Source organism: Onychomys torridus, chromosome 5 (assembly GCF_903995425.1).
Source record: "Onychomys torridus chromosome 5, mOncTor1.1, whole genome shotgun sequence".
In the NCBI taxonomy this organism is placed as follows: domain Eukaryota; kingdom Metazoa; phylum Chordata; class Mammalia; order Rodentia; family Cricetidae; genus Onychomys; species Onychomys torridus.
The window spans coordinates 39,063,469-39,091,159 of NC_050447.1; the positions used below are offsets into that span (position 1 = coordinate 39,063,469).

The 27,691-nt window shown below is 40.3% G+C and overlaps 1 protein-coding gene across 1 annotated transcript in view; it reads right to left on the reverse strand.

The window, feature by feature from the left end:
- The window catches only part of Glg1 (golgi glycoprotein 1), a 114,686-nt gene that overhangs the window by 25,419 nt on the left and 61,576 nt on the right, over positions 1-27,691 (reverse strand). Inside the window, exons 2-11 of the mRNA XM_036187137.1 lie at positions 27,556-27,588; positions 25,166-25,252; positions 19,783-19,998; positions 15,596-15,799; positions 14,192-14,263; positions 11,128-11,311; positions 10,151-10,365; positions 4,865-4,986; positions 3,003-3,104; positions 845-998 (exon numbers count right to left, since the gene is read on the reverse strand). Of these exons, the coding sequence (XP_036043030.1) occupies positions 845-998; positions 3,003-3,104; positions 4,865-4,986; positions 10,151-10,365; positions 11,128-11,311; positions 14,192-14,263; positions 15,596-15,799; positions 19,783-19,998; positions 25,166-25,252; positions 27,556-27,588 (1,389 nt within the window). The remainder of the gene's footprint in view (positions 1-844; positions 999-3,002; positions 3,105-4,864; positions 4,987-10,150; positions 10,366-11,127; positions 11,312-14,191; positions 14,264-15,595; positions 15,800-19,782; positions 19,999-25,165; positions 25,253-27,555; positions 27,589-27,691) is intronic.

The following is a 27,691-nucleotide window of genomic DNA, read 5'->3' on the forward strand; positions in this document are numbered from 1 at the left end:
TAATAAAAAAATCTAAAAAGTTATCATAAGGGATTCTATTCTTTCTTTACAAGAGAAAGAACCACCTACTGTGATGACTAACCAGATACCAGGATATGGGAGTATCTGTGGCTAATGAGAAATACTATGTTTGCTGATGTGACAGAATAAAAACTGGGCCAGGATTTTAGCAACTGAAGTATTACACTTTCTAATTGTATCTCCTGGTTCTGAATCCTAGACAGTTAGACTAGGCTCAGAAGGGTTATCTGTACTCAGGTACATAAAGTAATAACATGGCTACAATCTGTAACATATGCAGAAATGGCATTCAAAAGGGTCTCAGAATCAGAGCAAGCAGCATGTCTGTGTGGCACCAGAAGACAGCTAAGCTCACACAAATATCTCACCAAAGGGTGGCAACTGGGGCAGGGAATTGCCAAGAAGCTGGTATTGAAGTTTCTGCTCCAACTAGTACATTGACAGAGAGATCTCGTTAATATAAAGCACTTGTGTTTGGCTGTAAAAGGCACAAGGCTAAAGGACCATTTGTATCCTGGCTAAAAGCTTCTAATGGATCTTTAAGACTAAACAAAGTTAGAACAGCAGAATTTAATTGTACATTTGTGATTTGTATTTTGGAAATTTAGAGAGAAAACCTGGAAATGTTTCCCCATATACTTTGTTTAAAACAAAAACGAAAACCAACAACACACAGGACAGAAGCTGGTGGACAAGTGTACCAGCAGGGATACTCACTGAATGATTACGTTTCTAGTAGTACAACACCCTCCCATCCTATCACATACACCAGAACAGGAAGGAAACAATCGGCATTAAGAAGCAGCCCAGGGTGACAGCATACCCTCCTTCCTTGTTCTTCTGTACGGTAGGCGTGCCTATATAAACAAGAGAAGACAGCTCCAGGAGGCATGAGTTCACTGGTCTCATTCCAACCATGGGTATGGCAAAGGCGAGAAGCATCTCCCTGGCATTTTCGGTATAAAACAGGGTCCAACCTATAAGGTTAAGAGTGAAAAGAGAAGCATTCCTTTCCATATTTTCCTTCTTAGACATGCTAAGGGTTTTTGCTGTTTTTGTCACCCCACCCCTTTCAGACAAGGTCCCATAGAACTCAGGCTGGCTTTGAAGCAGCTATGTAACTGAGGATGAACTCTTGGCCCTCCTGCCTCCACCTCCTAAACAGAGATTACAGGCATAAACAGCCACACTCCACTCTGAATGTCACTCACAATGACACAATAGTTAACTTACAGAAACTTGTTAACTTTTATACAGAAGACATCTAGTATCCCTCAAAGATGAAATTCTAGCGCTGTAAGATACCTACTATTACTAACTATAAGACTCAGCAGGCCAGGCAGTGGAGTAAGCTAGGTTTGTTATTAGCCTAGGCAATCTGTCACTAAGAACTTTTTCCTAGGATGAATGCAGGGTAACCTTATCTGATGCTAGCTTCAACAAGATCAGGAAATGACAGGAAAAAGTTTTCAACTCAGAACACTCAACAACAAAAATGTTCTCTTCATCTTCTTATGGAAGATAAAGTAGTGGTTTCTTTAATTTGCCTGAAAATTGCTTATCAAATTATAAAACATTTAACTTTGAATCAACTAAGGACAGTGGATCATGTATTGAACTGGCTTTTTCCCCCTCAAATCAGACCAAGGGATACCTGATTGTTCACATTCTATTGTCAACTGTAGGAGGATCTAACTAATGGCAGGAGAGAGGCTAGTATTAAGCTTTTAAGAGATTATGAAGCACATTTTTGATCCTAGGAGAAAGAGTCGAGGGGGAGAAATCACTGTCTTGATTAGGGAGACATGCTGTAAACTCAAGTTATTTCAGCTCAGATGGCTTGAGGAAGCTTGGGAAAGCTATCATCCAGTTTCCTTTGATCCTTTCCATACCGGTTTGTTTATTTGAAACAGGGTCTTGCTATGCAGTCAAGGGCAGTCTTGAACTTGCAATATTTTTGCTTCAGTCTCCATTATACATATGTGCACTCATGTGCCACAATGCATGGCCTTCCAGACTAAACTACAAAAACACATCAAACCTCAAGTATCTTTTTTCCATTGACACGTGAACAAAATTAATAAGTTAATCATCAAGAAAGAGTAAAGATTTAAGCAGGTTAAACAGGAACAGCGTATTATGGGAGGCAGAAGCAGCAGTAAAATCCAGTGTCAGCAGCACTGGAGAAGGAAAGAAAATAGCGCAGAAAGAAGAGGTGAAGACAGACAAACAACTACAGTGATTCTGACTACATGTAAGAGAGCACTCATGCTTTCTTTTTATTTTGCTAACAGGATGAGAGCCGGATTAGAAAACTGTCATTTATGCAGTTATCTTTTTAGAATCAAAGCTGAAGAAGCTCTTGCTGTCACGTGCACAGGTACTAGGACTCCCTCACAATAGATATTTGTGGTATGAGGAATGATTAGAGTCCAACTTCCAAAGTAGTGGCAATAGGGGTGCTTGGCATCCCTACAGACTGGCAGTGGGCTGACTGCTGTTAGATACTGCTCTGCAAGTAGTAAGAATAGGTTTCCTGGGGGTTGGAGATAGTTAGCTATCCCAGAATTTGAAAAGAATTTAACTTGTTACTGATTATCATAAAATATAAAAGTAGGGTCTGGGGACACAGCCTAGTAGAGGAGTGTAACTCTTTAAGTATGAAGCCCTGGGTTTACACACACGTGGGCTGGTGAGACGGTTCCATGGTTAAAGCACTTTATGGTGCGAGCCTGATGACCACAGTTCGATCCTCAGAGCCTATGTAAGAGTGGAGGGCACGGAATTGACTTCAGGAAGCTGTCCTCTGGCTCCCACATGCTCACTGTGGCAAATAAACTCACTGTGGCAAATAATGTTTATGCACAGGTACACACTGATAAACTATTAAATTCTTCCCACATGAAAACCCACCCATCTGATACTGACCACACAAGGAGACAGAAGGAGGCCATGCCCTCTCCTGGTTTTAAAATACTCACTTCCAATCCCGAGAGATAAAATACTGCAGCTCTAAGAGACGGTGTTCACAGTCTTCCACCATCTTCTCTGTGTATAAGTGTTCCATCAGACATGAAAGAATCCTGGTCATAACAGAAGTGAAATTGTAATGAAAGAAACATTCTGATGACAGGCTCTCACACTCATTTTAATACAGTATTTCCCTAGGGTGATATGATTTATTTTTCTGAGAAGCACACAAATTAGCTGAATTTGACAGTAATTATTTCTTCTACCAGCTTTAAGTGATTTTGCACTTCCAATTCTGCATACGTAAGATCTGTTAGCAGCTTTCTTTTTAATCATTTACTATGCAAACTTTACAATATATACGTGAGTAGAAAATAGTGTCCAGACTACCTTCCCTCCCTCCCCAGAGCTGTTGTGAACCTATAACCCAAATTTGTGAATTTACATAGCTTCTACAGTCTCTTGCTGATAACTGAAGCAATTCTTAGTAAATACTTCAGTCTATTTCTCTAAAATTTGAGATTATCATATCCATAGCAACAACAAAAAGGTAAATCCTTCATATAAAATAAAATCCTGTTGTGTCCCCTCAAATATTTTCAACTATCTCATGTCTTTTTAAATGTTTGTTCAAATCAAGACCTAGCAAAGTGCTACATATTGTACTTAATCAAAGTGTTGGGGATGGAGAGATATGTCAGTGTTTAAGAACACTGATTATTTTTCAACAGGACTCAGCTCAATTCCCAACACCCCCATAATTCCTCTGATTCCAGGGAATCTGACGCCCCGTTCTGGCCATTGTGTGTTACCAGGCAAACAAGCAGTGCACAGACATGTATGCTGGGAAAAGATCATACACATAAAATGCATCTCCTTCTTTTCCCTTGTCCCTTTTCTGGTTGACACAGTTATTATACTATAAACATTCTTAGTCTAAGTACACTCATCCACCTCTTTACCAACATAAAAAGCTTTAAGCAAGAATAGCATTTAATTCCTTACTGCAATGTGAGCAGCAGGAGCTTTCACACAGAAGAATGATGATAAGCCTGGACTGCATTCACTTTATTGTTAGGCACTGACAGATGCAAGCTATAAAGAGTTATGTAAGCCGGCAGTGGTGGCATATGCCTTTAAGCCCAGCACTTGGGAGGCAGAGGCAGGCATGTAATCTCTGAATTGAAGGCCAGCCTGGTCTACAAAGTGAGTTCCAGGATAGCACAGAGAAACTGTCTAAAAAACCTAAGAAAACAAAACAAAACAAAACAAAATCAACCAACCAACCAGTGAAAAACTCAGGTAAAACAGGAAATCTGTTCTTACTTGCAATCTGATTTTAGGAATTATTTTCACATCATATGGAATAAAACAAATGAAAATCAAATATTTTAAATTAATTTCATCATTTAGTTAGCCTTCTGCTATCTTGGATAAAATGCCACTATTCAGTTTGCCTATGGCCATAGCTTGTACATAGCCCATTTTGTCTTCAGTCTCCATTAGGACTTAACTGCATTAAGATGGTTTTCAAGCAGCCAATGCACAAAAGAATGAAAAGAATAGAGTGCCAGTGTACAATGTCACTTTGTCCTGAGTGCCTCTGCATTGTAGGGAGTTACTCAGTGACTATGAAAGGCCCACATATGCCCAGACATTGTCAGCAGTTCTGGGTTTAGGTGACTCTTCATCTTGGATGAAGCCTACCAGAAGTCTCAATTTCAATATCAGCTTTAACAAAAGTTTGGTATGTGTCACTGCTCAACAATATTTCAGTCAAGATGTTAAGTTACTTAAAAGTCACTTGAGGGAATGTTCTCTGTGCTGCCAAATAAAATACAGCATGGACAGTGTGACAAGTCAGAGAACCTACATTGGGTCTCCGGAGCGTATGTGTTTGCAGGCTGTCTGGATTACAGATTCACAAGCTTCATTCAAAGCCCGATCAATGCGGTAATCTGCACCAGGGTCAGTCTCCTGAATCAGTGTCTGAAGCTGTGTTGGAAACAAACAAACAAAAAAAGGTAATTTAGGAACAGAGAAGAACAATGTCATATCATCAGATGCTCAGTCCAGGACATCACAATACAATCTAAACAAGGTTCTACAAATGTTACTGGCCAAATTAAAAAATTCTGTTTCCAACTGTTTTCTCCACTTGCTCCAGGTTTTCTGTTGCACTCACTGTGGCAACTACATATTTACCCGGTTGGACCCTACATTGGGCATCTGCAAACAAGTCTTTACAATATGCCATGCAGGCTCCCTCCTGCTAATCAGATTTCTCAACCGGCTGCTTAGAAGGAAGCCAGAGTTGAAAAGAGTAAAGAAAAGACAGCTCCAATTAGAGATCAATTTGGTCCTCACAAGGCTGTAAATTTCGCTACACCGACACGGTACATAACAAGTATGCTATGTTTTATTAAGGCTGATGTGAGAAATTTGAATTAACTCACAGCTGGAATTAGAAAACAAGAATGTTCTGGGTGGGTGTACACTTTTGATCCCAGCACTCAGGAGGTAGAAGCAGGATAATCTCTGAGTTCATCTAGCTTGGTCTACAGAGTAAGTTCCAGGACAGTTAGGGCTACACAGAGAAACCCTGTCTCAAAAACAGACAACAAACAAAAAACAAAACAAAAATAAGAAAAGAAAACAAGAATTGTTACAATGTCTTACTTTTTTGCCAACTACATTTATACCTTAACATTCCCAAATGCCTGTTGTAAAGCACCTGAAACTGAGAATACATTCCTTCTCATCTTCTTTGCTAGGCCCATCTAGCAAATACTGAGTAACCTGGACCAGAAGACCCAGGTTTAAGTAATGGTTCTGTTCCTATGCAACACTAGCTTCGAGAACTGCACAAGTTCATCTGCCTCTAAGTTTTTGGACTCTATTTTTTTCCTGTATATTTATGTTATGACGATGAATGTTTTGCCTCCATGTATGTCTGCATGATCCATGCACATACAGAGCCTGTGAAGGCCAGAAGAGGGGGTCAAGATCCCCTGGGACTAAAGCTACAGATGTGTGGTTTTTTGTTTTTTGTTTTTTTTCAAGACAGGGTCTCTCTGTAGCTTTGGAGCCTATCCTGGACTCGCTCTGTAGACCAGGCTGGCCTTGAACTCACAGAGATCCACCTGCATCTGCCTCCGGGATAACAGGCGTGCGCCACCACCGCCTGGCACTACAGATGTTTTAAGGCATAACATGGGTGTTGGAAAGTGAACTCAGATTCTCTGGAAGAACAGCATATGCTCTTATTCCCAGAGCCATCTCTCCAGCCCCACAAATTTTAGTTCTTTTAACTGAAGATTTTTTTTGTTTTGTCTTTTTGAGACAGGGTTTCTCTGTGTAGTTCTGATCATACTGTGACTTGTTCTTTAGACCAGGCTGGCCTCAAACTCAGAGATCCATCATCCTCTGCCTCCTGAGTGCTGGGATTAAATGTGTACACCACCACTGCTTGGGCCTTAACTGAAGATTTTAAGAAATGGCCAAGTGTGGTGGTGCACATCTTTAACCGTAGCACTCAGGATGCAGACAGGTAGACCTCTGTTGAGTTCAAGGTCAGCCTGATTTAGAATTCCAGCACATCCAGGGATACACAGTAAAATCCTATCCACAAACAAACAAACAAACGAACGAACAAACACGCAGTCACAAAAATTAATGCTACATGAAAAAAGATAAGGTAAACTGCAGAGCATTTTACAGACAGAAGATCAGTATTACTACAGATGGGTGGCAAATGGAATTGTGGAGTGAAAATCTTAAATAAGAGAAAGAAAACCAGAAAATTACAACCCTTACTGGTTTAATTTCTTTTTCCCCACTTAAGAATTAGACAGTCTTGGGCTGGAGAGATGGCTGAGGTTAAGAGCACTGGCTGCTCTTCCAGAGGTCCTGACTTCAATTCCCAGCACCCACATGGTGGCTCACAGCAATTTATAGTGAGATTTGATGCCCTCTTCTGACAGAAAGGCATATATGCAGACAGAGCACTCATATACATAAAATAAATACATCTTTTAAAAAAAGAAAGAAAAAACAAGAATCAGGATACTTTCTGGCTGGGCGGTGGTGGTGCACACCTTTAATCCCAGCACTTGGGAGGCAGAGACAGGCAGATCTGAGTTCGAGGCCAGCCTGGTCAACGAGCTACGAGTGAGTTTCTGGACAGCCAATGCTACACAGAGAAACCCTGTCTCAAAACAAAATAAACGAACAAACAAACAAAAGAATTGAACACTTTCTGTATCACGCTGGTTTATCCTTTCTTGGAGCCTTCTCCGATTTGTACACATCTGACCTGTGATCACACAGAGGTTCAAATAAAGGTTCTGGCCCTTTTACACATTTATCATAGATTGCAGATAAAAGAAAGTAAAGATTCCAATTCATTCTACTATCCTACAAGTCACTAAGGAAGAAATATGGAAAAAAAATTAATATTCTGGGATGGAAGGTGTTTTGGTAAATTTTTGGTGGTTATTTGAAAAGGCTACAGAATACTGTGGTTTGCTGGTAGGAAAAATATTTTGTGAGTAAGTTACGATACCTGATGATAAAGATCAAGACAGTGAGTGATGTGTTTTTCTAATGTCCTCTAGAGTCTAGTAGGCTAACAATTCCAGGAATCATTGTCATTCTAGAATTCAGTGATGGGAGTGTGGAAAATACATGATTAAAATACAGAGCTGGGAGGTGGTAGCACATGCCTGTAATCCCAGCACTTGGGAGGCAGATGCAGGTGGATCTCTGTGAGTTCAAGGCCAGCCTGGTCTTGAGTTGGAGGTGAGCCTGGTTACAGAGCTAGTTCCAGGACAGCAAGGAATACATAGAGAAACCCTGTCTTGAAAAAAAAAACCTCCCTCCCTCCCTCCCAACAAGAATACAAACTGAGACAGATGCAGTGAAATGCCCTTTGGAGAAATGCCTTTAGTTTTTGTGGGAAAAAGAAAAAGGCTAAAAAAAAAATCTATACAAATGGAGTGTTTCTTTCCTAAGCTAGTCTTAATGTAGTCAAAACCACATAGTTCACTACTTGTGGCTACTTTCTGGGTTTGGAAAGTAATTTTTCTGGGCACAAAGGGTGATGTGGGTGGTACTTATTTATCTTTGAAGCTGAGTCACTAGTTCTTTCAACAAGCTAACTTTCAGAAAGCCTGGGGAGTGAACTATGTCCTTAAAATAAAAGTTGAGTCCAGTCTGTTTTCTTTTCCTGAACACTTCACAACAGGTGTAGGCTGAGCAGTGATAGATTCCCCCACCCTCCTTCCATAACCTTTCTAGATGAAATTAAGGATGCAAAGCAAATGCAGCAGAGCTGTCTCCTGATTCAGCCTGGACTGCAGCAGCATATTCATTGGCGTGGAGGGCACCGAGGGCAACTGCCATCGAGGAGGACTCCTGAGAACCGTCTTCAACAACTCAGTCCACAGAAGGCTCCAAAGGCCTTCCTCCTAGACGATTTGCTATTTTAGAGAAGAGGCTACAGTTGTCTTTTCACCCCTCCATAAGATGTATAGTAGAACTGTAATACTATCTACTGTGGGTCAGGGGTAACAGAAGCTAAGGTGAAATTTTACTCCATATCCAAAGCTTATATAAGCTTGGGTTTCAGACTATCAAATTTTGTTACAGTCTGAAATTCTGATTTTTACATGATTAGCTATAAAATAAAATTCAAGTAATATTTAGTTTTTAATAAAAATACCAAATCAGAGTATAGAACTAATTGTGGTTTTCTTTCTTTTTTAAAAAATAACTTACTTATTTTTGTTTTATGTGCATTGGTGTTTTGCCTGCATGTATGTCTGTGTGAAGGTGTCAGATCTTGGGAGTTACAGATAGTTGTGAGCTGTCATGTGGGTGCATGGAATTGAACTCGGGTCTACGGGAAGAGCAGCCAGTGCTCTTAACTGCTGAGCCATCTCTCCAGTCCTGAACCGTGGTTTTCTAAAGTGACACTTAGGTTATAAAGTGTCTTTCATGTTTCCTAAAGGGAAAGTCATTGTAGAGAGCACTACTGCTGTATTTGGTATTTTAAACTGCATGAGGCTTTATGATCCAATTAAAAAGTAACAAACATGGGCAAAGGTAAAGAAACAAAAGCACTAAATGGTATTCTGTTGACTTTACATCTGATCTTCAGCAACTGGACTGCTTATGAACACTGGATCAAAAGTCACTTTATTCTCTCCCTTTACATCCTTTCCTCTGAGGTTTGGAGCTGGTGAAAGAAAGAAGACTTTTCTATTCATAGTTGCCCTGGTTAATGAATAAAGGCAGTGTGATTCTGAAAATGATTCAGGCTTGTGACACATCTGTGAAAAAAGACACTGCCAGAAAATTTCCATCCATGTCAGCTCTCAATTTCAACTCAATCAAACTTGTTGAGACAGGCAAGTTCTCTTCGGCTAACAGCCTTCCTTGATTTTGCAGAAACTAATTTGCCTTTATTCTGCATTTAGTAATCCAATTTGGCAAGTTCTTTAGAAACAGAAAAACAATGCATTGTCTTTGCCCAACTCGAGGGCTGTTTTTTATTGATTATGAATTCAAGCTTTGTTGTGTAGCAACTTCTACATCCTTACTAAAACTTGCCCACAGGAACAATATTTTTGTCTATCATTAGCATCTGATGTTCACTGTGATGTCAGAAATAATCTAGAGAAACTGCCTGTTAGGTAAAAGTTCCTTGGCTGATAAACTGTGACAGTTGTTCTGGCTAGTTTTTATATCAACTTGACACAAGCTAGAGGCATTTGAGAGAAGGAACCTCAACTGAGAAGATGTCTCTATAACATCAAGCTGCATGCAAACCTGTAGGGCATTTTCCTAATTAGTGATTGATGTGGGAGGGCCCAGGCCATTGTGGGTGGTGCCACTTCTGGGGAGGTGGTCCTGGGATCTATAAAAAAGTAGGCTGAGCAAGCCAGTAAGCAGCACCCTTCCATGGCCTCTGCATTATCAGCTCCTGCTCCAGGATCCTGCTTGAATTCCTGCCTTGGCTTCGTTCAATGATGAACTATGATGTGAAAGAGTAAGTATCTAAAATAAACCCTTTTCTCCCCAAGTTGCTTTTGGTTATGGTGTTTCATCACAATAATAGTAATCTTAACAAGGTGGCAGTAGAAATATCTTCTCTTACCGCCTGCTGGCAGTTCATTCCAAGGTTCCCCTTTTCACCCCGAACTACTTTCATCAGACAGTGGAGGGTTCGCCCTTTCCGATGTAATCCAGAACAGTGGTGTTCAATCTCCCCTCGGCAGCTCAGGATGATCTCAGGGCTCAGAGAGAAATCTTCCATCAGCATGCGTCGGTAATCTAGCATCTCCCCTTGGCACTCACTGCTCACTTGCCGACCTATTAGGGGTAATTCATACTGTTATGAAAAGTGAGCTTGAGGACCTATAATCTCTATACATTAAAGCACACTTTTCTGTCTGGAAAGAAGAAGTCATACCCTTTCTGGATGGAATTAATATCTACATTGAAATGCTTAGACCTTGGGAAAGCTTCAGCAGCATAAAGCAAACATTCTCCAGAGACCCCGGTTGATCCTGCAGGGTTGTACATCAGAGAGCTTATGAACTAATAAGGCAAATGTATTGCCAAAGGAAGCCCTTTTTTTCTTTCTTTTTTTGATGTGGAGGGTTGAACTCATGGCTTCATTCATGTTATATGGCACTTAGTCACTGAGCTACACATCCACAGTCCCAGATGTCTTATCAATAAGAAAACTATTAGGGGCAGTAAAGAAACCCAGAGAACAATCCCTATTGCTCTAAACAGCTGAAGTTTGTGAAAAAACTATCCTTCGAATATTCATAACAGCCCCCCCATGTCTTTGAGCTATACATGAACAAAGCAGCAACACCTGCTCCCAATAACACCACCCCCCATCCAACACAAGAGTTACCCAGCCAGTTAGTTCAGTAACAGAGCCATACTTTGGAGTCAAATCACTCTGATCTAAATCTCACTCTTCTAAAGAGTGCTTCAGTAGCCATTCTACAAATTAAAAGGTCTGAAAGAAACACAGAAGGGAACTACTAATTACAGGTACAAAAAGCTTAGGATGGGAACTGGGAAAGGAGTTAGAGGGTAAAGGAAATGAAGACTCACCTCTGTGCACAGCTGACTCCAGGCACATCAGAAGGTAGGAAAGCCTGGCTTCCCGGGACCGAGGAAGGTTTTCTACATTGCACCGGTATTTCTTCAAGTCACTCTTACAGGATTTGGCCAACGAATAACTGACTTTATAATCCTGGGCAATGAGCTTCTGGCGTGTAGTTAGTGCTTCTCTACACTGAGGAAAGAGTGTAAGGTGAATGAGGTCACTGAATGTGGCTCAGGTATCTAATAAGCAGAAACACAGAACCATGCATGTCAACAATTGCACGCTTTAACCAAAATGCCTATCTGTAAGTTTGTTTAAAATCTGGCTCTAGGGCCTAGAGATATGATCCAGCATTTAAGAGCACTTTTATCTCTTCTGAGGACCCACATTCCATTCCCAGCACCTACATGGTAGCTCACAGCATTCCCTAACTCCAGTTCCAGGGACTCGGAAGCCCTCTTCTGACTTCTGCCAGCATGCACATGGTGCATACATAAACACAGGCCAAACATTCATACACAAAAAAGTAATAGATAGTATGAAAAGAATTAGGAATAGCTGGGCGGTGGTGGTGCACGCCTGTAATCCCAGCACTCAGGAGGCAGAGGCAGGTGGATCTCTGTGAGTTCGAGGCCAGCCTGGTCTACAGAGTGAGTTCCAGGAAAGGTGCAAAGCTACACAGAGAAACCCTGTCTCAAAAAACAAAAAAAGAATTAGGAGTAAGTCAATGGGACACTCTGGAATCTGATGGTGAACTGTTAGTTAATTGTTGCTAGAAGGGCAGCACATAGACGTTTGGTGGGTCCTAATACACTAAACTTTCCTTTTCAACCAAACTGCTGGAATAAATTTCAAAAGAGCTGGTGTCAGCTGGTATTATATTTGAGTGTTCTGTTGAATATAACTTTCTATTTATTCTGAAGACAGTAAATACTTGAGCTGTATAAGAAGGCAAAAGATAGAATTGCAAAATTAGTTTTCAAAGTGCTAAAAAGATTCTTGTAGGGCTGAAGAGATGGCTCAGAGGTTAAGAGCACTGGCTGCTCTTTCCAGAGGATCTGGGTTCAATTCCCAAACATGGTGGCTCACAACCATCTATAATGAGATCTGGTGTCCTCTTCTGGCAGCAGACATACATGCACGCAGAACACTGCACACATAATTAATAAATAAAAAATAAACAAACGAATAAATAAACAAACAAACAAATAAATCTTTAAAAAAATTTCTTGTGTCCATTTAGTGACAGGACTAATGGTAAGAAGAACATTTAAGGAGATAATACTGAAGAATTAAACAACTGGTTACCTGTGAAGTAACGACATTGGTGTGGTTAGCCTACACTATCTGAGTATGCAGAGCTGGCATGAATGTGGTTCTGATTTAAAAATTTCTCCAATTTTACTCTCAAACGGCTTCTCACTGTATAAGCATCACAGTCCGAGCTTCATTTTCTTAGTTTAAGACAAATATATTTTGTTGTTGTTTTTTAAAATTTATTCATTTACTTTGTATGTGCGTGTGTGTAGGGGTGGATGGGTGTACTACAACATGTATGTGGAAGTCAGAGGACAACCTGCAACGGCTGAGTTTCTCCTTCAGTCATGCGGCTTCCCAGATGAGCTCAGGTCATCTGGCTTGGTGGCAAGTGCCTTTATCCTCTGAGCAATCTTGCCAGTCCTTAATTGCTTTTTAAGATGGAGTATCACTATGTACCCAGATTGCCCTCAAACTTCAAACCCTTCTGCCTTAGCCTTCTAAGTGTGTTGGGAACCAAAAGTTGGATAGCTGTGCCTTGACTTTTCTTGCTTGGATGATCTGGCATAACTGCACCCATTGAATCGCAAAAACAATCATTCCCGGAAAAACTACAAAGTGTACTTTTAGATTAAACTTCCTGGAGTATGTTTGATTGATCAGTTGTTCAAAGCATCGGACCAAAGAGACCTCTCCCTAACCCTTTTCTAATTGATTGATCGTTGCTCAAGCACTGGACCAAAGAGACCTAATCCTGAACCCTTTTCTAACAATTTTTCATCTCCCTCCCTTCCCCTCATATCCACCAGTATATAAGCTTGCTTTACTTTGCAATAAATGAGACCTTGACATGACTCAGACTGTCTCTGTCTTTCTTTATGCGCCTGGTCTCCTTCCTCTCTCGCCCCCATTGGTCTTTCAGGTGGTGCCTCCTCGGGTCCGACCTAATAACCTGGCCTGCAGGACGGGTCATAAGTGAAGGTTATCACAGACATGTACCACCACATCAGGTGCCCAAATATTCTTTATGTACTTAAACAAAAGTGTCTCAGCTCTGGAAGGTATATGCTTTATCAGTCATTCATACCTTGGTAAAGTCATTTCTGTAGATCCATGGATTTGAACTATTTTGAAAAAATAGTAATGTGTACTAATTATATACAGATGTTCTTCTAGTCATTATCCCTTAAATAATATAATGTAGCAACTATCATTGTAGCAACACCTCATCCACACTGGGTGAGATATGTATGTACATATATTATTACACACATATATTTTGGTTTCTCAAGACAGGGTCCATCTGTGTAGCCCTGGCTGTCCTGGAACTCACTTTGTAGACCAGGCTGGCTTCAAACTTGGAGATCCACCTGTCTCTGCCTCCCAAGTACTGGAATTAAAGGTGTACACCACTACCATCCGGCATGTGAGGTACTTTAAGCAATCTAGACACTTAAAGTTCATAGGAGACTGTGAATAGGTTATTATACACACACTATGCCATTTTTGATATTTGGTATCTGAGTGTGTAGGTGGTGTTTTGAAATCAACCCTTTGGAAACACTACAAGACAACTGTGTAAGAGAGTGTTATGAAAGCCAGGAGTGGTGGCACATGCTAATCTCAGTACTTGGGAGGTGAAAGAAAGAGGATCAGGACTTCAATGTTATCCTTGGCTCCATACTGAGTTTGAGGACAGTCTGGGGTATAAGACTATGTTCCAGAAGAAATCACCCAAACATAACAAAAAATGAAACAATAAAGAGTTGTTTGTTGAAGCTTTATGAACAATAGTTCCCTTCAAAGTGGTACCTTTTCACTCATGGATTCTTCAAATTTATGGTTAAAAAGACATTTATACACTCTTCCTTCACCAGCTTGTGTCTGTAAGATAAAACATACACATTATTACTATTAGCTAAGTAGTTATGCTATGATATACCCAGTCTTATACCTTTAAGACATGGTAACAGAAAACTCAAGTGAGTCTCTCACAATTTGATACCTGAGTCAGTAAGACTTTATAATCAGTGACTCTGATAGTTAACACTAAAAATTCAAAATGGCAAGCAGAAAGGGAGGGCATACAGGTCACTCAGTCCTTTTTTTGAGTCAGAAAAGAGATCAGTGAAATATGTACGAAGCTTAGGGGTCTAGCATGTATATGGGACTGCGCACATGCGCGCACAGCAGCAGCAAAGGAAAGAAAAAAAAGGAAGGAAAGCAGAAGGTTAATGTAGACAGACAGGGACTGAAAGGTATGTCACAAATCAGCAGGTGCTATCCAAGGATAAGGTTTTAAAGTTAGGTAACGTTTTGTTTGTTTTTAGACATTATCTCTCTGTGCAGCTCTAGCTGACCTGAAACTCTGTAGACCAGGCTGGCCTTGAACTCACAAGATCCACCTGTCCCTGGTCACCATCTGTTTCAATGACCTTAATCAAAACCACATAAAAATATAATGTATCAGAGGGTTAGCTATCAGACATGAATAGGACTTCCTGGTGAGCAAAGACTCTTTGTTTTATTTTTTGGAGCTGAGGATCGAATCCAGGGCCTTGCACTAGCAAGCGCTCTACCACTGAGCTAAATCCCCAACCCCAAAGATTCTTATAGATAAAATAGATTTCCCTTTTTCTTTTTGATTTTTTGAGAGAGGGTCTCTCTACATAGCCCTGGCTGTCCTGGAACTCATTCTATAAACCAAGTTGGCCTCAACTCAGAGAGAAGATGCACCTGCCTCTGCTTCCTGAGTGCTGGGAATAAAGGCACTCACCACCAACTCACTGCAGATAAAATAGGTTTTCAAGAACTGAAATTGTGTTCAGCACAGTAGCCCATGCTTTTAATCCTAGCACTCGGAAGGCAGAAATGGAAGGTAGAGGCAGATGGATCTCTGTGAGTTTGATAGCAGCTTCGGCTACATAGTGACTTCCAGAACAGCCAGGGCTACATAGAGAGACCCTGTCTTTAAAAAACAAACAAAACAAAACAATCCTCAAATTAAAATGTGTTCAAACTGTCAGAAACAAACTTATTAGATGTCACATCTTTAAAACTGCGCATCCAATACTATTTTTTGTACCTCGGGACCAATTCTATCTTCCACTTCAGTGGCTTTCTTATTTGTGCCCGTTTGTGATGGTGTATTTCATTCTGGAACACAGTACTACAGACACTTAAAAAGAAAAGAGAAACAGCTTCATAGTGACTCACATTTTCACAAAAGCGCTCCCGATCATCTCGGCAAGCAAAATACAAATGCCGGTCTAAATGAAAGTCATCCGAGGACAGCTCAGCCACCCGCAGAATGGCTTTCTTGCAAAGTTCAGAGACTTGAATCTTGGGCTCTTTTTCTTCTGCTTCTTTCACGAGGCCCTTTTCCAAACATGACACCACCTCACCTTGTGAATGTGCATCCTAAAATAGCAAGGATATTTGAAAACTTTTACCATATAGGGATCAAATAAACATTTGTTCTATTAAAAAAAAAAAAAAAAAAAGGGTGTGTGTGTGTGCGCGCGCACAGAGACGAGAGGGCTCAGTAGTTAAGAAGCACATTCTGGTCCAGCAGACGTTCTGGGTTCACTTCCTACAACTTATGTTGACGATTCACAATGTTCAGAACTCCAAATCCAGGAGATCCAAAGCCTCCTGGCTGTCTCTCTTACATACACACACACACACACACACACACACACACACACACACACACACACCACGTTACAAATGGAAAATAGGATTCTTGGGAATCATTCGTTAGATTTTTAAAAAAGTTTTATTTATATGTGTGCACTGTATTTGCATACATGTATGGGTTCCTGTGGAGGCCAGAAGAAGGCATCAGATCCCCTGGAGCTGGAGTTACAGGTGCTTGAGAGCTGCCAACACAGGTGTTGGGAATTGAATTCTGGTCTCCTGCAAGAGCAGCAAGAGCTCTTAACCAAAGTTATCCCTCCAGCCCTGAAGTCCTAAGAATTTTGGTCCTCTGCAAGAGCAGGGAATGCTTTTAAATTCCAATAAAAATGTATTAATTATATACCATTTTCTTATATAATCATATAAGGAAAAAAGTCGGGTTGGGGATTTAGCTCAGTGGTAGAGCTCTTGCCTAGCAAGTGCAAGGCCCTGGGTTCGGTCTTCAGCTCTGGCAAAAAAAAAAAAAAAAGTCCATCTGAAAATATTCACTGTCTTGATAAGTATTTAGAAATCTAATGGGGGCTGGAGAGATGGCTCAGAGGTTAAGAGCACTGACTGTTCTTCCAAAGGTCCTGAGTTCAATTCCCAGCAACCACATGGTGGCTCACAACCATCTGTAATGAGATCTGGCGCCCTCTTCTGGCCTACAAGGGTATGTGCAGACAGAACACTGCATATGTAATAATAAATAAATCTTAAAAAAAAAAAAAAAAAAGAAGAGGTCTAATGAATATTTTTTTTCTTCCCTTCATTCCTTGTCCTTCAACCAACAACAATAACACTAATCTCAGTACAGAAGAGCTGCACTTTTCCTCTGCATAAACCATTCTCTAGTTTGAAGTTTCTAGTGTTTCCTGTGACTACTTCAGTGGACTGAAGGAAAAGACTGAACTATTCAAAGTGATTCATTCAAAGCAGTAAATACTAAAATGAGACCATTAATAACATGCAGGAGGAGCGACATGGTAGCACAGGTCCACAACTGAGCAGTTTCGTTAGCCACACACCATTTTTCTTCAAGATGTCAGTCATTTAGACTTTCACTTCTGGAAACCTGCCCTTTCATTCTGACATTTACTTAGAAAATTCAAAAGGTTTTGATAATATATCTTCTTTGTTCTAAAATTTATTTTGGGAATAAAAGATCACTAAAGTTGAAATCATGATATTATTTTACATACTTATATGGAGGAATGGTGAGGACAGATTAGACATGAATCCTTTCTTCTCTGATCCTTAGAGGTCAGTTTCAGTGGCAGCAAATTTGAAGTTTGGCCCTAGAGGATTAAACATGCCAGTGGTCCTACAGAAAATTACATAGGAAGGAACGTGCTTTTTCTATGAGGTAGGCTGAACCTGTATCACTGCCCTTTAAGCATAAGAAAACTTGGCATGTGAAGATGGATCTGGTATGAACAGAAATTTCATTTAATTGGTAGCTATATCAAAAGATAAAAATAAATTGGGTGTGTTGGTTCACACCTATAATCCTAGCATTTGAGAAACTAGCCTAGGCTACATACATATATATATATTTGTTTCTCTCCAAACAGACAAGCCAAAATAACAACAAAAAGATTAAAAATGATACAAGTGTACTACACCTGGAAGGCTCAAGGAAGCATTCTTTGTTATTTTATTAGAACCGAATAAATAATTTGTCTTAGCCTTCAGTTCTAGCCACTGCAGACTTAGAAACATGCAGCTGAAAGCATGGTTTTTTGTTTTTTTTTTTCCGAGATAGGGTTTCTCTGTGTAGTTTTGGTGCCTGTCCTAGATCTTGCTCTGTAGACCAGGCTAGCCTCAAACTCAGAGAGATCCCCCTGCCTCTGCCTCCCCAGTGCTAGGATTAAAGGCGTGTACCACCACCGCCCACCTTTGTTTGTTTGTTTCTTGAGACAGTAACAGTAACAACAGCCTTGGCTGTCCTGGAACTTGCTCTCTAGAGGAGGCTAACCTTGAACTCACAGAGATCCCCTTGTCTCTTCCCTCAAGTACACCACCACTGACCAGCATGAAAGCAGGTCTCCTACTAGTTATTCAGACAGGTGAGGAAACTAAACAACTCCTGCTCAGACAGGCAATAGGCAAAATTATCATAAAGGGGAACTATATTGCATGATCACTGAATATAATTATCAGGGTGTCTCAAATATATTTGTGCCATTTCTAGTATGTTAAGAAAGACAAATGCCTTCTTAAAACAAGCCTTTCCTTAGTTATCTGAAAGCTTCGTGTTAAGATTACAGAGCTTTTAAGGCTGACTTAGTGTTAACAGGAATTTTGTCTGGTCAACTTAAGAGACACTGACTGAGGGAACAGGACCTGTGCTGATGTGAAGAAACACCAGGATTTGCTGACAGGCAGACAATACTCAACATTAAATCTTTCATTTCAGCTACAGGGTCCTAACACAAATGGTCCACTTGTCAAAGATGTCTGCAAATCATGAGTAAAGAGGACAAAGAAACAATGTGTTTTCTTATCCATCTTAGGTCCTAGTCAAATCCATGAGAAACAGCAATAAGAACTGATGCCATGTCTTTGAGTATCTCTCTCACTGCATTACTTATTCTTCATAAATTTCTTTCATTTTTGCTGAACAAACAAGTCCAGAATCAAATGTCCATTGTGACATCCTGTTTACAGATTAATACAGCAGTTCTCAACCTATCAGATATTTACATTACAATTAACAGTAGCAAAATTACAGTTATGAAGTAGTAACGAAAATAACTTTATGGTTGGGGTCATCACAACATGAGGAACTGTATTAAAGGGTCACAGCATTAGGGAGGTTGAGAACCATTGGACTAATAATTTCAAACATAAGATCTGTTGTACTAAGGAAGAAGAAACTAGATGATAGTTACTTCTTTTCTGTCTTTATTATAATCAGTTTAATCAGTTCATTAACTAAGAAAAATCAGTTCATTTTTCTTCTGACTAGTGAGAAGGAGCTTCACCTGTCTTAATTTTTCTACTTCAGAAAACAATACAGTGAATACAGTGATGATCGATCTTTTTTTTGGGGGGGTGCCTTAAGACAGAGTTTCTCTGTGTAGTCCTGGCTGTCCTGGAACTTGCTCTGTAGACCAGGCTGGCCTGGAACTCACTGAGATCCGCCTGCCTCTGCCTCTGCCTCCCGAGTGCTGGACTGATGGTGTGTGTCACCACTGCAGGCTATGTGATGATGAGCCCTAACTGGGAACTTGACTGCTTTAGCGTCACTTAGGGATAAACCTCTGGGCGTGTCTGTGAATATTTCCAGAGTTGTTTAATTAAAAGTAGTCAAAGAAGACTACTTTGAAAAAGGTGCAAAGGTCCTGAACTGAAAACAAAGGAAAATGTGCAGGAAGGGTACTGTCTCTGTTTCCAAACAGTGGGTGGAATACGATCAATCGGCTCAGGATCTCACTGTATTGGATCTGCTCAGGAAGCCCAAATAAATCCATCCTTCTATCCTTAAGTTGCTTCTGTTAGGTATTTTGTAATAGCAACATGAAAAGTAGCTAATATAAATGCCAAAATATTTTGTTGCAAACCTACAAAATGTCCTAAGTCAATCAGTCTTAGATCATAGGAAGTGTTTTAATTTGAACTTTCAGATCACCTCAAGTCCTACTTTTCTCCCATGTGAGTTACACAATAGTTTTTGTTTACCAAGTTTATAGGTTCATTGGAGAAGTAAATGTAGTAGATACCTTTTCACCAAGACGAATACTGCCACATTTCAAAATGTTGATGTCATTTTTGCAGTCATCCATGAAGCCACAAATCAGACGGTAGTCACTGAAAATGATAGCTGTCATTTTGGTAATGTATTGGTGACACTGATATTCAGTTATGTTGCCTCGGTGATCCACCAAACAGGAAACCATGTAACCTTTACCAACTGGTTCTTCAGCACATTCTTTAATCTGTTTAAAAAAAAATGTACCTACTTTACACATATAAAAATCAAGAAACCACATTCAAACCATCACTGTATTCACTTGTATTTTATTATTGTTGTCACTGGAGATAATATCTCACTATGCAGCCCTGGCTAGCCTGAGACTCTCTGTGTAGCAGGCTAGCCTTCAACTCAGGTCCACCTGCTTCTGCCTCCTGAGTTCAGACATTAAAAGCTCTTTACATAGGAGACAAAAAAGGAGGATGTGCATGCCTTTAATCCCACCCAGCACTCAGGAGGCAGAGCCAGGTGGATCTCTGTGAGTTCGAGGCCAGCCTGGTCTACAGAGCGAGATCCAAAACAGGTACCAAAACTACACAGAGAAACCCTGTAGTGAAAAACACAAAACAAAACAAAAGAGTATTAGACATACATTGGTTTTAAGGAAAGACAGTGTTATTTCATGATGTGGTAAAGACATAGAATTTGGCTCTTACCCATGGTTCCTCATAGCTTCCTTGCCCAAGTAAGGCTATAGAAACTAGGATTTCTCTTACCTGATTCAGGTCATAAAAGCCCTAATACTTCCTGTCTTTCATCACTGGAAGATGGCTATTACGTTCTCTGAACTCCTGAACTATGGCAGTAGGCCATGAGAACTCTCTTATTCTATGGGGTCATGTCAGTATCATAGAATGCTGTAGAGGCCAAGAAGAATGCTAACAGGCCTGGCTGATTTCCCCATCCACTTTAATATTGGATATGAAGTCTTCATAAAAACTGGAAGAACAAGGTTTAAGAGTTTCTAGGTAGCTAGACATGCATATTACTAGAGGGTGGGGTACCAGGAAAGGGGCATGGAGCTTGAGGTTTTTCTCCTAAACCTTGACTTATGTATCTCTCCATCTACCAGTGGTTCGCAACCTGTGGGGCTGACTCCTTGGGGTGGGTGTTGAAGGATTTTTTCACAGGGTCACCTAAGAACGATTAGAAAACACAGATATTTACATTATAATTCACAACAGTAGTAAAATTACAGTTGTGAAGTAGCAATGAAAATAATTTCATGGTTGGAGGTCACCACAACATGAGGAACTGTATTAAAGGGTGACAGCCTTAGGAAGATTTAGAACCAATGATTTATATCCTTTCAAATGTTATTTACATTTGAAAGCCAGTAAATGTGTTTTCCTCAATTCACCACTCAAACAAAGAAATTGTGGAAATCCTTTTTCCCCCTTTAGACAGAGTTTCTCTAGAGAGCCCAGGCTATCCTGTAACTCATTATGTACACCACACTTGAGTACTCAGAGATCCACTTGCCTCTGTGCTGGATTAAAGGTGTGCACCACCATGCCCGGCTGGACCTCAATTTTTTTTTTTTTAAAGATTTATTTATTTACTTCTTTATTAGGTTAACAGCATTCTGTCTGCATGTATGCCTGTATGTCAAGAGAGGGCACCAGATCTCATTACAGATGGTTGTGAGCCACCATGTGGTTGCTCGAAATTGAACTCAGGACCTCTGAAAGAGCAGCCAGTACTCTTAACCTCTGAGCTATCTCTCTAGCTCCTGAACCTCATTTTCTTCCCCCCAAGACAGGGTTTCTCTGTAGCTTTTTGGAGCCTGTCCTGGAACTCGCTCTGTAGACCAGGCTGGCCTCGAACTCACAAAGATCTGCCTGCCTCTGCCTCCCGAGTGCTGGGATTACAGGCGTGCGCCACCACCGCCCAGCTGGTCCTCAATTTTTTACAGGTCAGAATAACTGGTTATATCATCTAGGACCATGTATTATGGTAAATGCTAATAGTAAGAGCTCTTAGGAGCTGAGGAGGAATGATTTGGGGTTATAAGTGAGCCTTGACTGTGTAGTCAAACATTGTCTCTGAAAGCGAGGGAGGGACAGAAGGGAAAGGGGGAGGAGAGAACAGAAGTTCAACCTCCCTTACCCGCACCCCCAAATCTAGGGCTTCTGACTGGTATCTAAAGGGTGACAGTAGGGTCCTGAAGAGAGAACACTCAACTGTGGGGTCTGACATTGTCTCAGATGGGCAGTGTGGAAGCTGAATTAAATTAGAGGAAACCAGTCTAGGCAAGCTGACGACCTAAGTGCCTAAATGGTGCAGGGAGAAACCCTGCACATCTGACCAGAAGTCTTCTGTGTCGGCTGTGGTGTGAGATAACCAGAGAGAAAACACGATTTATTTTCTAGACACACGACTCTACCCAGAGCGAAAGTTCAAGTCCTACTGCTACCAAAACAAACAAATAACAACAAAAAACACCACACAAAAGAACTCTACCCAGATTATAGTGTCTTCTAGGAAATAACTCAATGTCTTCTGAAAGAAAATACATTCACATTCAAGTGCTTACATAGAACTCTTTTCTAAATGGAATAAAAAGAGCTGTTAACATCTACACCCTTAGCTAATAGAGGGGTCATTTTAACCATGCAAGAATGGAGTGAACATGAATCTAAATAGCAGGTCTGGAAAACATGCAGATCTGAAGGTCAATCTACACAGCAAACTATTGTCACTGGATAAACTTAATGCCCAAAGGAGAGGAGATAAGACATAATATAAAGTGATCTCAATTAATTAGGATTTAGACATACATTTCTGAACTTAACAGAAACCAAGCTCAAGAACTATGGTCTTTCTGGGAGGTAGTGGTACATGCCTTTAATCATAGCATTCAGGAGGCAGAGACAGGCAGATCTCTTGAGTTCAAGGCCAGCCTGGAATGCAGAGTGAGTTCTGGGATAGCCAGGGCTACACAGGAAATGCTGTATGTATAATTCAGCTATCATTTGGCTTAAAAGGGCTTATTGGGGAATGTTATCATGTATAATATTTTCTACAGAGAAAACATTTTACTATAAAATAAAAAAATAAATTAAAAAAATCCAACCCCCAAATCCACCAAAACACACACACACACACACACACACACACACACACACACACACACACACAGAGGCAACAAAACAAAACAAACCCCATGCACGTAAAATAAATAAATCTTTTTTAAAAAGGTATTTGCCAGACATGGTGGCGTGGACGCCTCTAGTCTCAGCACTCAGGAGGCAGAGGCAGGAGATCTCTGAGTTCAAGGCCAGCCTGGTCTACAGAGTGAGTACCAGGACAGTGAGGAGTATAGAGAAACCCTGTCTTGAAAAACCAAACCAAACCAAACTAACAAAACAAAAAGGTATTTTTTAAATCTTTAAAAAAAGAAATGGCTTTAGCCAGAAGTTTTCTGTGTCCTGCCTGGTCCACAGCAGCTCAGACCCAAGTAAACACACAAAGGCTCATGTTAGTTATAACTGCTTGGCCATTAACTCAGGCTTACTACTGAGTAGCTCTTACATTTAAACTTAGCCCATTTCTGTTAATCTGTATGTCGCCACATGTCCCATGGATTTACCTGTGTGCTACTACATGCTGCTCCCTGGATGGTGGGCTGGCGTCTCCTCATTCAGCCTTCCTCTTCCCAGAATTCTCCTTGTCTGCTTATCCTACCTATACTTCCTGCCTGGCTACTGCCCAATCAGCATTTTATTAAACCAGTGTACAAAAGCATTATCCCACAGCAAAAGGCCTTTACTAGGTAGGTCAGGTGTGGTTGTATATGCCTTTGATTCTAGCAGAATTCAAGGCCAGCCTGGTTTTCACAGGCAATTCCAGGCTAGTCAGGGGTGTACACAGTGAGACCCTGCTACTAATACAATGAAAGGAAATCAGCCAAATGCAAGGAGGGAAATTATCCCAGTGAACATGTATATGCGTCAAATTAGATTTCTATATGGCAATCAAGCAGTTTATACTTAATACTGACCCCTAATGGAGCAAAACAGATGTGTATGCATGAGTTTGTATCTATGTATAGATACCCTATTGCATCAAAAATAGAAAAAGCAACTTACTAAAAACTAATAGCTGTATCTATAACAGTTGGAACACACATTTATTGGTCAAACCTGAGTGCATTTCTTTGTTTGAATTCTTTCTATTATTAAGCAAATACCTCTCCTCATATTTTAAGATTGGAGACTCAGTCTTATAGCTTTCTAAGAGATTCTGAAATGTAGAATATTAAAGCTAGAAACTGAAAAACAAATTTTCAAAGATTTCTACTCTGTTTTTAAGCACCAAGGTACAAATGAAGAGTCATGGTTTTAAAACAATAACATATCAGATCTAGTATGAGAAGCTAAGATGAAAGAAAGGTGTATCTGGAGCAAACAGTGCCTTCCTCAAGTTCTCGACAGAGTAGTTCTCACGTGTTAGTTTGATGACAAGTTACTATGCTTCAAGACCCTAACTAAGTATATGACTGTAGAGTGGAAAACGTCCTTTTAGTTTTTCTTTCTGAGTCTCATACTTCATTAGTTAGAAATCTCCATCTTTCTGAATTCTTTTTTGTTGTTGTTGTTTTTCGAGACAGGGTTTCTCTGTGAAACAGTCCTGGCTGTCCTTGGAACTCACTCTGTAGACCAGGTTGGCTTCTAACTCACAGAGATCCACCTGCCTCTGTCTCCCAAGTGCTGTGATTAAAAGCACAGGCCACCACCGCCCGGCGTCTTTCTGAATTCTAATATAAATTGAAAAAAAAAATTCCAGAGCCAGCTGTGGTGGTGTACACCTTGGATCCCAGCAGCAGAGGCAGGTGGATCTCAGAGAGAGGCACATGGATTTCAGAGTTCTACATACTGAGTTCCAAGCCATACTGTGAGATTCTCAAAACAAAACATCTGTACAGTGACATATAGTTTTAATTGCTCTTGTCTTTATACTCAATTTATAATTATATAAACATTGATTATTATTAGCCTTTTAAACACTAATGCCTATTCTCTGATACATGTGCTCAACAAACCCAAAATGCACAGCCAAATCATTTAGGAAGGTCTATAGGCCTCTGGAAAAATCTATTCTGATAACCCCAGCAGCTGTATGTACTGTGTATCTGAGAATCATTAAGAAAGAACCTCATTTCCTTGTACTGTTTCAGTGGGGAGTCACAGAAAGAAGTCTAGTTAAACACCCTTCTTGTATCACAACAAGGCAGATCAGAACGCCAAGAAAAGTAAAGCAATTGAGTCATTCCCTCAGTGAGAGCTTGGCCAACAGATTCTACTTTGTCTTACAAATCACAATAGCCACAACATTATTTCACACTCTACCTCTGATATAGTTGACTTGCAAACCTCTCTGGCCACAGATTCAAATTTGGGATCAGTAGTGAGGTTCAGCTTGTAATTCCACAACAACTGGTTCAAGAGAAGAAGAAAACAAAATAAGACAAAAACACTCTAGTTAGAACACCATGAAATTTGTGATTATTATAAATGACAAAACTAATTGTACAGTCATATAAAGCATATTTAATTTCCAGTAATACACAAAAGTCAATCACATTCACAGATAAAAAGCACAAAATATATATAAACATAATTAAAGCAGCACCCACCATTCAAATGTTCTTTTTTCTTTCCTCCTAAATGACATGTTTTTAAAACTATGAATTAAAATTACGTGGTATGGGTTGGGGATTTAGCTCAGTGGTAGAGTGCTTGCCTAGCAAGCGCAAGGCCTTGGGTTCAATCCTCAGCTCCAGAAAAAGAAAAAAAAAAGAAATTATGTGGTACATGGGTTAGAGAAACAGCTCGGTGGTTAAGACTATGTACTGCTCATGCAGAAGACTAGAGGTCAGTTTCTAGAACCCATGTTCTGAGGCTTCTAACTCCAGCTCCAGGGATCTAACACGCTTTTCTGACCTTCATGGACACTGCACCCATATGCACAAACCCACACACAGACATACTTAATTAAAAGTAAAACTAGGCTGGGCAGTGGTGGTGCGCGCCTTTAATCCCAGCACTCGGGAGGCAGAGCCAGGTGGATCTCTGTGAGTTCGAGGCCAGCCTGGTCTACAGAGTGAGTTCCAGGAAAGGCGCAAATCTACACAGAGACCCTGTCTCGAAAAAACAAAACAAAAACAAAAAAGAAAAAAGAAAAAAAAAAAGAAAAGAAAAAAGAAAATTAAAACTAAAAAATATTCTAAACTATGTGGTATCAAGAAAAAAACTAGCTGGATGGTGGTGGCATACACCTTTAGTCCCCAGCACTCAGGAGGCAGAGGCAGGTGGATCTCCATGAGTTTGGGGCCAGCCTGGCCTATAGAGTGAATTCCAGCAAAGTGAGGGGGCTACATAGAGAAACCCTGTTTTGAAAAACCAAAAACAACAAAACACCAAACCATAACTAAACAAAAAATAAAGAAATAAACAAAAAACTTAAATATTAAAGTCCCTGATAAAGTTTTAGAGAAACTATCTGCTTCTAAAAAGTTTGTCCCAAATGCTCAGATGTGGTGGAGTTTGTCAAAGGATTCACAGAACAGTGCTTTCGACAGATCAACCTTAAGGAGAGGTGCTCAGATTCTAGTTTCCAGGAATATCTGTCTTATTCCCTGAAAACACTGATTGACCCTTCATTATATGGTTTACTTTAGAGTGGTTTGGTTTTGCTTTTTAATTGATTTAATGTGTATGGGAGTTTGGTTTGCTGAGTTTAACTACCACCCTGGCATACCTGTCTCCTTTAAAGGTGCTACTTACTACAGAGTAGATATCCTACCTTTTTATTTCTTTATTTTTTTGAGATAGGGTTTCTCTGTGCAGCCTCGGCTATTCTGGAACTCGCTATGAAAACCAGGCTGGCCTCTACCTCATAGAGATCCACCTGCCTCTGTTTACTAGGATCAAAGGCATGTGCTACCACATTTGGCTCACAATAGGTATCTTTTTTTTTTTTTTTTTAAATCATGTATACAGTGTTCTGCCTGTATGTCTGCAGGCCAGAAGAGGGCACCAGATCTCATTACAGATGGTTGTGAGCTGGGAATTGAACTCAGGACCTCTGAAAGAACAGTCAGTGCTCTTAAGTGCTGAGCCATCTCTCCAGCCCCTCAATAGGTATCTTAATGAAACAACTTTTAAAAAAGCTGTCGACGGGGGTTGGGGATTTAGCTCAGTGGTAGAGCGCTTGCCTAGCAAGTGCAAGACCCTGGGTTCCATCCTCAGCTCCAAAAAAAAAAAGCTGTCGACTTGATAAACAGAACATTAATTCTTTTTATATGGTAACTGTAATAAGAAAGACCACCTTTTATAAACCTTTAGTGTGTGTGTGTGTGTGTGTGTGTGTGTGTGTGTGTGTGTGTGTGTATGCCACAGGTCAATTCATCAAAACTATTTGCCCATCAAATTCCAGGGATCCTCCTACCCCTGCATGCTGGGATTGCAGACACACACCAAGACAAGTAGCTTTTTAACATGAGTACCAGCGACCCTAAGCCAGGTCCTCATACTACCCACTGAGCGAGTATACAATTATTATTGGCCACACCTTATGATAGTATTTATAAAGTTCCTTAAGCAAGGCGTATCATCCTTTTAAAACTAATAGAATCAGAGAAAATATAACGCTTCCAGAAAAAGATGAAAAGGCATCCCAGAATCTGTCATCATATTTATAAAGCACATATAGTAAGTTAATGAAAATTCATACTTACATGATTGCAGTCTGAAGAAATTTCATTCTCAGGCTAGAAGGGAAAAAAAAGTTGTTTTAAAAAAAACAAAAAACAAACACTAAAAACCCAACCCCTCAAGTTTTCAAACATCACAAAAATGAAGTTAAAACCAGAA